We start from the raw sequence: 10816 nt of genomic DNA on the forward strand, positions 1-10816 counted from the left end.
AAAAAACTACTCAAAACCTAACAATCGATGTTCAACTAAAGTTCCCAACCCCGAATTTTGGAAGGATGGGCGACAGAAAATAATTAAATCATTGGACTTCTCAGCTAGACTAAACGCGTCTTACCTGTCTGATATCGGGAGCCAAAACTTCTGTATCGGTATAATTTTAGGGATGCCCGGTCGGGTAATTAGAAGGAACGCAACGCCCCAAAATCTAGGTGCGTTACACTAGGCAAGGTTAATCCCAGCCTTAATTACCCTAATGGTCCATGTAAACCGACATTTTTGTGTTTTTTTCTTCAGACTATTATGATAGTTGAAATAATTTTCAGGTAATGCAGTTTATAATGAGTTTTGTCTATTGGCTAATAAGGTGAGACAAATGTTTTTGTTCACAAAAACAAATTTTAGTTCTATCTCATTTGATCTGTCGGGCACCTTGCTTATGCAAGTATTACACCCATACTTTTTTTTAGCTCACCTGGTCTACAAAACCAGTGTTGCCCCCTGGGGGACAGAGGGGTGATGTCTAAGAGGGGATATTTAGGTAAATCTTTAACCGTCTTCTCACTCTGTACGAATGGAGGGATATTAACCAAATTTGGTGTAGCTCAGCATCCTTTGGTAAACGGGACTCAATTTTGTATTATAAACAGATGTTGTGGTCCCCCAGGGGGCAAAGGGGCGGGGCCCAAGAAGGGAAATAATGTGAATAAGAATGTAGGGATTTTAATCAAATTCAGATTCAACAAATCTTTGAGCAACAAGGACTCAATTTCATGTAACTGGACAGTATGAATCCCCATGAGGGCAGAGGGGCATTACCCAATAAGGTACATAGAGTTAAAACTTTAAGTCCTTTTTGTTCCATACAGAAGAAACCAAATTTGATAATTTGATAAAGAGTATCCTTGGCCCAATTGGATTCAATGTTGTATAAACTAGCCCCCACTCCAATTGGGACAGGGATGGGACCCAATAACCTAATGGTATAGCAGAGAGACAGAACCAATATTGAGATCTCTCCCTTCTTAAGCTTAGTAAACTGTGTATAAATTAGTGTTTACGCAGTGAAAATAGGCTCTGCAGACTGATACTTGTTTCAAATAAGGTGCCATTCAAGCTTCAGCAAGATAACAGTCCAATGACGACCATTGCTTGGTTCATTCACCATTTAAGGATCCCCGTCCCTCCGCCTAAAAATGTAATGAGGCATTGGTTTTTTATTCTACGGCATCGCTATTGCATAACCAAATCATTTCTGAACAAAAACCCATAACTTGCGATAGTTTCTTCAGTTTTTTTGGGATATTATGAAATTTCAATTTTTTTTTCGATTTTTTTCTTTCCCAATGGAACAAAATGAAACAAAACACATTTTATTTGATGCAACAATAGTTTATTAGAAATATAACACATAAAAAATAATAACAATGTCAATATTGATGAACAAAACACACAAAAACTGGGTTATTTTTTAACAATAATACTAAAACAAACAAAAATGGCCGTTACAACATGAATCAATAAAATTCCGAGTGCCAATGCAACACCTTAAGGACAACGAAAAGAAGATATAGGTGACAAAAAATAAATATCTTTATAAAGGTACAAAAAAAAAAAAAAAGACAGACAACTCTTACATTTGTACCAATAACAATTCTTAATCCCATAATCCATAATCAGAGACAGGTGACTCTAACTCTGAAAAACAACAGTGGAATTCTTTAGTGATTTGCTCTGGCTGGGACGGGGATCCTTAAATACATGGAACATTTTCGTGATCCATTGTGTCTTATTATTCAACCAAGGGATGCTGGCAAACTTTGTATTTGTTTGATATTACTTACACATTCAAATTTCTTTGACAGTAACATTAATCATAGCAACCAGATTTGAATGTTTTTTATGCCAATTTTTTTTACGCAAATATAAAGATTATAACCTTCATTTTAGTATGAACACAATTCGCAACAAACATATTCCTGATGGAGCGTTGCCAACTAAATAAATAATAATAATTTGAGGTTCTTATATATATATACTGCTTTATCACAACCTTAAGTTTGTAGGTTGTCTCAAAGCGGTTCACAAATTATTATCTGTGGTTATAGGACTTTTGCAACTGGCCAATATCTTTCTCAGCTCCCTGGGGAGCATACAGCCGGTGCTGCCATTTCGGCTCTCACAGCTAGCATTCAACAATTCTAGCACTGCCCAAACACGTACTCATTTACAGCTGAGTAGACAGGAACAAGCAGAGTAAAGAATCTTGCTCATGGAGACAACACAGTGCCGTGCTGTGACTCTAACCCGCAACCCTTCGGTCACGAGCCCGGCGTCCTACCACTAGACCACCATGCCTCCAACTGCGTTCATACTAATGTATACACTGTCAAAATGAGGTCAATCCTTGTATATACTTGCAGTATAATATTTGCCTTGTTTTACCAGTGATATAAGCCCAGGCAGGGGACCTGTGCATGAAAACATGTCAAAGGTAGGGGACAGGCTTATCACCGGATATGAGATTGTGTTTTAACAGTCAAAGGCCAAGACTGGACATTGTTGTCCACCATTTTGTTTCTGAATATCACAGTTTACCAAATCAGAACTGGTAGTAGATTGTTTTATAGATATATACGGTACGTAAATGTTAAGTTTCATAAAGCAAATGATACAGAAATTAATGAAATTAAGAAATATATGGGAACATTTCGTTGAAGATGGATGACCAATTATAGTTTTGAAGTAAACCACATGTAAAACTGGAGAAAAAAAATTTGGAATGAACTAATAAGAAACAAAGTAAATTCATGTTCAATTCTTTATTATTGCACATATAGCATAACAACTAACAACATTGATAGTGATCAGGTTTACCATATCAATTGAGAAAGAAGCACAAATATCTAGGGCTGTAACGATACACCTATGCCACGTTACGATGTGTTCCCTGACTTGTAACTTAAATCTATGAAACATATGCGGCAAGTGGAGAGTAATTTTTCATCGGGGACATTTAGATCGAAGGAATCCAAAATGCTGCGAGCGAAAGGAAGCGGGAGGTTTTTTTTTAACCCTTTATGCTGCTACATTGATTTCTATGTATAGGGGCACCACTGCTGAATTAATTATTGAAATATAAATTAATTTACTTTATTTTTCAATTGTTCGTTATTGTCTCTAGTTTACATTAATGTTTTTAATTCTAAAGTTGCTTCAGTATTTACCTGTACAGGTGGTAAGAAAGGTAAGAAAGGGTGAAACTTTTAATTAATCGGATTTAAGCAACAGAAAGATCATTTTAAAATTATTTTTGTCAGCAAATGTGATTTGCAAATGATATCAGAGATTATAAACTTCATTTATGGCATAAGACGCTGAACATTTACACGGAGATTATCAGGTAAAAAGATCAGGTATTTCATCAAGAATTGCATGTGATTTGCTACAGGTTTCAAGTCGTCATTCGATATATTTACTGTCACAGTCGGCATATAGTATAGATATATATTGGCTACGGTCTAGTTTATGATTAAATCATCGATATATAGTTTGAAGAAATCAATCGGCTCAAAACGTATCAATGTTAATGTTCAATTCGGCCTCACCTGCAGACGACATGTGCGCCTCGGTTCGCCGATATTTACCTGTTTGCGTAGGGCATAAAGCCGTTCATTGGAAAGTAACATATTATGTTACACCGAAGTATTTCCACATCAACCATGTCAAACCCTTCAAAACCTTTATTATCATCGTAGGTGACGCTGGAGAATAAATGTTTACGTTACACATATGTATGGTAAAATTCCGGAAGTCAGGTAATACTAAAAACCGAACAGAAACACGGGAAAAAACAACGTAAACCGAACCGAAGCAATTTAGCGCGGTTTTCGGTGCACCGCGGTGTATCGTTACAGCCCTACAAATATCAAAAGTTCAGTCCTTTGAGTACCTTGTTTCTAACTAAAAATAATGTAAGCAAAGCCTGTGAAATGGAATTATCAATATCGGTGCACGTGGTAAGCTAAATGGTAAAGTTGGGCTGCTTCACATACTTTTTGTAAATCTCTGAGCACTCATCATGCCCATGTAATCCAAAATTTCTTCAGTTTTAATTGTCAATCAAATCAATGGGGACCTCATCTCCAGGACACAGTGTCTCAGGACAGTAGTGAAATGACCCATTCCTTGTTGCTGTGATCAGCAGCCAATCTAATACACAACATCTGGGTATTCTAAACTGACATGGAACACTAAATATTTTCAGGAATTCAGAGTATTGATTTCTTGGCATATTACAGGCCTCCTGGTATGTACATGACCTCTTGTTCAGCTTGTGTGGGGAAATCAACAGAGTAGGAGCACACACTATACACAGGTGAGTTTACATGCTAAATTGCCTGTGAGATCTAGAGCAACCTATTTTGTTCAGAGTTTATTTTCTCTGAGCAATTCTTGATGAAATTATTGTTTGTCTATTTTGATATTGGTGTGGTGAAATAAATGATGAACTTGATTTAAGGGCAACAGAAGAGACTATGTCATAACTTCATCACTATGAGCGAGAGATTCTAGAAGGATCTTAGCACCAACAATGAATGAATCTTTACCAGATCTAGATAAGATGATCTTTTTCCTTCTTTGCTGCTCATTTTCCTTACAGGTACTAATACCCAGTCCCATGTTGAAAATTGTAATGCTTATATAAGTAGAAGTGCTATCAATGACGGATGAATTCGCATAAGGGCTAGGGGTATTTTTAACAAGGGGAATAAGGGGAGCATACATACATATAACATAGTAATTTGAACTGCCAAATTCAAATTCAAAATGACTGTCTGGTGGCCATCTTGCTTTTTCTTATCAATCCCAAAAGTCAATATTGATAAGTAAGGACCATTGGAAACAATATTTTACTCTGGCCACCTCTTGAACATCTTGGATTTCAGATCAAGCTCAAAATTCAATATGCGTATCTCGGGACAATAAGAAACTTTCAAATGAAATTTGAGAAATATTCTTCAAGTACTTTCTGATAAATAGCACAAACAAACTTTAACTCTCAAAATTCAAAAAAGCTGCTGCTCTAGATATGCCATCTTAGTTTTCAGATCAGTCTTAACATTTGATATGCATAACTAAGGACCTTTATATGAAATTTGAGATATGGTGCTTACCAGGTACATACTTTCACTCTCAAAATTCAAGATGGCTGCCTGTCGGCCATTTCAGTTTTCCAATCAGTCCCTAAATTTGATATGCATAATAAGGGTGGTCGGGTTGTGCTGTGGATAGCACACTTGCCTTTCGGCGATTCCCCGATCAGACACGAAAATGTATATACGTTGAAATAACTTGTTTCATAATTGTTATAAAATAGATACAGTTTCTATTTTAAGAATATTCTTTTGATGAAAGTTTCATTAATGTACATGTACAAATTATTGATATGAAAGTAATGCATAGAAATTTTACTGATAAACAAAAGATATAGATATGTATTATCAAACCTTGATTAAAAACTTCATTTATGATATCTTCCTAATGCTGTTTATAAATGGAATGTATTTCTGAGATGATGCTGATCAAAACATTTTAATACAGAAAAGTTGTGGAGGAGCTGGTAGTGAATGTATCAAACGGCATCCTCACTTGTCACGAGGAAATTCTCAACGCCTGTAGGAAGAAAAAGACGGGGAGTTATTTTTCTTTATCCCAGCAGACTGCTTTACAATTATTGTATGATGTCAAGTTTGTGGTCCGAATCATTCCAAGGAAAGATGACCAGCAGGTATTATCACTAAACAAAATTTACAAAATCAATCTCAATCCTTACCGTTTTACAGGTAAGTTTTATGTTAAAGAGAATTCCATATTGTAGAAATGGAGGATGTCTACTTGGCTCAAAAAGGGTTAACTCTTTTCTTACCGCAACTCCGGTCCGGATTCCGTACCAGATGTACTTATTAGACTCGCCCCCTGTGACGCATATAACAAAATGGCTGATTATTTATGTACTTTTTAGACTAGGTGTAACGTTAACTGCCGCAAGAATTAAAAAGGTAACCGTGAACAAATATTGTTATTGTTTTTATGTTCTGGTTCATAGACAAACACTTCTTCATTTTGGCAGCATAATGACTAACTGGCAGCTGATAATGACTGATAAATCAACATTTGTCTGGCAATAAACGATACGATTCCTTGTATTTAACACAGCGTTGTAATGCAGGTTTCCAATGGGGATTGATTATGGTTACGAATGTGGAGTCCTTGAGTTTTTTCTAAATAGAAGTAGATTTCATCAAGACTTATATTAGAATATTCACATTTACTTCCATAAGTCTCAACAAATATCTGATGATGAATTTACGAGTGTTCGTATCGAATTAAGTTGCCGCCATCTTGTTAACATTTGAGGCACCAAACGCAAACATCTTGCGGCAAATGCGAGAAAATTAAGTTACATAATAAAAAAAGTGTACTCTGCACAAATAAAATTATTTCTTCCAAACCGATAGGTTCTGATTTTAGCGACAATTAGTTGTTTTTTCGCGGCAGTCTTGTGCGATAACCAACTAAACATCAGGCAGGTTACATCAAAGTCTCTTGTCGTGTTTACACGACAACGGGGCTGAGACGGACCTTTATTCTGTCGTCTGTACACGACAACGGGGACTAGGATGCATATTGTTGTCGTGTGTACACGACAACGGTACGGAAAGAGTTAAAATCCTTCAAAAACTAATCCTTAACTCTTTCTGTACCGTTGTTGTGTACACTCAACAACAATACGTGCCTCTTGGTCCCCGTTGTCATGTACACACGACAGAAATATATGCCATCTCATCCCCGTTGTCGTTTATACAAGGCAAGAGACTTCAGTGTTTCCTGTCTTCTGCTTGAACCAGTTATAGCACATAACAGTCATATAATCCAATTAATTGTCATTAAATTAGCACCCAACAGTTGGTAAGAAATATTTTTATTGGTGCAGATTGGCGCAAGATGCTGCGTTTTTTGGGCTCCAGTATTAACAATATGGCGACGACTAAATTAGATTAGAACACTCGTAAATTCATTACCAAATATTTATAGAGACTTATGGACCAAAGTAGTTTTTTAGTCATAACGGGTGATGCTGCGAAAATGAAGATGTGTATGTCTATGAACAATGGCATGAAACAATAGCAACATTTGTTCACGGTAACCTGTTTATTTCTTGCAGCATTTACACCTTGTCTAAAAAATACGCTGATAATCTGCCATTTTGTTATATGTGCAGGGTGAGTCTAGTTAGGATATCCTGTACGAATTAAGGATCAGAATTGCGGTATGGAAAGAGTGAAGCACAATTGAAGGGATTGCCGTATTCAGCACTATCAACTTGTGCCATAGACAATGACAGTTATTAAAAGACACGAAGTTGCTCAGTATATTCCTACAATTGTTGAAAGATTAACATTGAAAGTGAAATGTACTAGCTAGTATATATGTATATGTTACATAGGAAAGTAAACTGTACCAGCAGCGGTCAAGACGAGTAATAGAGAGGCTCGAGGAAAAGATTGACCCATTCGACCTTGATGTTTTCTCACCTTACATTCAGGCTCACCTGGCCAAACAAACGCAGCGGTCAACTGTAAGTGACAGTGTTTTCCTTTAACGTTCTACTTGACCTGAATAGCTCAGTGGCTTTTGACTAAATTTGGCCTAGCTTGAGCTTGAGCTTGAGCTTCAAATTGGTATAAACGGAGGGTGTAGCCCATGCCAATAGGGGAATTTGAGGTAAATCTTAATCCTTCTTCTGTATTAATGGATGGATTTGAAACTATTTTGGGATACAGCATCCTATAGCATAGGGGACTCAGTTTTGCAGTTTTGCATAATTGGAGGGTGCATCTCTACTGGGGACAGAGGGGCAGGACTCAATAGGGGAAATTTAGGGAAATCTATAAAAAAAATCCTTTTATACAAATGAAGGGATTTTAATCAGATATTGTCTAGAATATCCTAGAACAATGAGAATTCCATATTTTACAAATGGAGGATGTGGCTCCCCTGGGGGGAAAAGGGTTGGATCCTTTTAGGGAGAACATAGGGATAAATGTTAAAAAACTTTCTTCTTCAGTATGAAAGGAGAGAATGAACCAAATTTTGTATCTTTGAGCAAATTGGACTCAATTTTCCCCTCCCCCTGGGAGCAAAGGGGCAGGGCCCAACAGGGATTTTTTAGGTAAATCTTTAAAAAAAATCTCCTGCATGATTGAAGGGATTTAAACCAAATTTTGTCTAGAGTATCCTTATAGGCAAGAGGAATTCAATTTTGTATAACGGGAAGTAGTGGTTCCCCTGAGGGCAGAGCAGTAGGGCCTATTAGGGAGAACATACGGGTAAATGGTTAAAATCCTTCTTCTGCATATAATATGGAGGGATTTAAACTAAATTTGGTGTAGAGCATCCATCCTTGGGCAAAGGGGACTCAATTTAACATAAATGGAGGGTGCATCTCCTGGGGGCAGAGGGACAGGGCCTAATAGGGGAAATTAAGGGAAATCTTTAAAACCCTTCTTATTCTGTACAAGTAGAAGGATTTGAACCAAATTTGTTTTAGAACATCCTTGGACAAAGAGGGCTCAATTTTGTATAGAGGATGAGTGTTGATTTCCTGTGGACAGAGAGGGGCATGTTCTAACTCAGGGTGATATAATGAAAATGCTAAAAATCCTTCTTCCTCCTTACGAACAGAGGGACTTAAATCAAAGTTGTTCTACAGTATTCTAGGCAAAAAGAAATCAACTTTGTATAAACAGAGAGTGTGGCTACCCTAGGGGCAGGGAGCAAATTGCAGGAGCATGGGGACAAATGTTTAAAATTTTATTTCTTCTGTATTAGTTGAGGGATCTTAACCAAATTTGGTGAAGAGCAACCTTTGGTCATTTCCTTTTGTAGTATAAACAGATATTGTTCCCCCATGGGGCAAAGGCGTCGGGACCAAGAGGGTGAAAAGTAGCAAATATTTTAGCAACAAGGACTCAGTTACATGTAACTTGAGGGCATGATTCCAAGGGGGGCAGGGGGATATGGCCCGATTGGATATAGAGGTAAGTTGAGTCTAATTAATCTAGCCCCAACAGATGCTGTTGTCCCACTTACTTAAGTCACTGCTTTAGGGAACAGAAACAATGACACATTAATCCAGCTATTTCACGTTCCAACACCTTAACAGTGTGGCAATGGCTGAATTTTCTAATGTGGATAAAGGTAGCTGGATCATCTACTGGGGATAAAGGTAGCTAAAGAATATCTACTGGGGATAAAGGTAGCTAAAGAATATCTACTGGGGATAAAGTATCTGGATTATCTACTGGGGATAAAGGTAGCTAAAGAATATCTATTGGGGATAAAGATAGCTAAAGAATATCTACAGGGGATAACGGTAGCTAAAGAATATCTACTGGGGATAAATTAAGGTAGCTAAAGAATATCTACTGGGGATAAAGGTAGCTAAAGAATATCTACTGGGGATAAAGGATCTGGATCATCGACTGGGGATAAAGGTAGCTAAAGAATATCTACTGGGGATAAAGTATCTGGATCATCTACTGGGGATAAAGGTATCAGAATTAAACAAGGAGTGAACTGACCAAAGGTCAAGGTCATTGGGTCAAAGGTCAAGGTTAAATGTTGTACCTTTTCCCTGATGAACATTTTGTTATGACATTATGAAGCAATGTTGTTTAGAACTTAACACAGAGTCAACTGACCTTAGATCCAGGTTACGGGGTCCAAAGGGTCAATGTCAAGTTTTGTAATTTTCACTGATGAACATTTTGTTAGTTGGTTGGAATTAAAGAATAAGTCAACTGACTTAAGTTCAGGGTCACTAGGTTAATGGTCAAGGTCATTTGGGTCCAAAGGTCAAAGACAAAGTGGATCTCTGACTTTGACCCTGGCTCTTGATGTCGGAGGTATATAAGGTGAAATAAAACAAATCAAAGCTAACAAATGAGTATTGCACCGGTATTTACATTTCTGTTAGCCCAGCAAATATGGAGGTGGAAGGAAACAAGACTCACATCATAGTACATGTAAAATGTATATTTTGCTTCCTTACGTTTCTTTTTGGAGTCCAAATGCCATACGTCAAGCTCAGCAATATGGGAAGATTGCTTCTTGATGATTATGGAGGATGTATTGCCACAAGACGGGGCCCTTACTGACCTGTCAGTGTTCTAAGTCTACTGGGGATACAGGTAACTGTATCATCTACTGGGGATAACGGTAGCTGCATTATCTACTGGGGATAAAGGTATCTGGATTATCTACTGGGGATAAAGGTAGATGAAGAATGTCTACAGGGGATGAATGTGGCTTGATTATCTATTGGTGATAAAGGTAGCTGGATTATCTACTGGGGATATAAGTAACTGGATTATCTACTGAGAATAAAGGTAGCTGAAGAACATCTACAGGGGTTACGGTAGCTGGATTAACTACGGGGGATAAAGGTGGCTCAGTTATCTACTGGGAATAAAAGTAGCTGAAGAATATCTATTGGCGATAAAGATGGCTGGATTATTTATTTTCTGGGGATAAAGTAAGCTAGATTATCTACTGGTGATAAAGGTGGCTGGGTTATATACTGGGGATAAAGGTATCTTGATTATCTATACTGGGGGAAAAGGTAGCTGGATTATCTACTAGGGTTAAAGGTAGCTGAAGAATATCTACTAGGGATGAAGGTAGCTGAAGAGTACCAACTGGGATACAGGTAGCTGGATTATCTACTGAGGATGAAGGTGGCTGA

General features: G+C 37.5%; 1 protein-coding gene across 1 annotated transcript in view; it reads left to right on the plus strand.

The window, feature by feature from the left end:
- LOC110455770 (conserved oligomeric Golgi complex subunit 1-like) overlaps positions 1-10816 on the plus strand; it is a 123987-nt gene that overhangs the window by 91102 nt on the left and 22069 nt on the right. The window contains exons 23-25 of the mRNA XM_021506130.1: positions 4308-4384; positions 5611-5797; positions 7517-7648. Of these exons, the coding sequence (XP_021361805.1) occupies positions 4308-4384; positions 5611-5797; positions 7517-7648 (396 nt within the window). The remainder of the gene's footprint in view (positions 1-4307; positions 4385-5610; positions 5798-7516; positions 7649-10816) is intronic.

This window comes from Mizuhopecten yessoensis, unplaced genomic scaffold (genome assembly GCF_002113885.1).
Source record: "Mizuhopecten yessoensis strain PY_sf001 unplaced genomic scaffold, ASM211388v2 scaffold8377, whole genome shotgun sequence".
Classification (NCBI taxonomy): domain Eukaryota; kingdom Metazoa; phylum Mollusca; class Bivalvia; order Pectinida; family Pectinidae; genus Mizuhopecten; species Mizuhopecten yessoensis.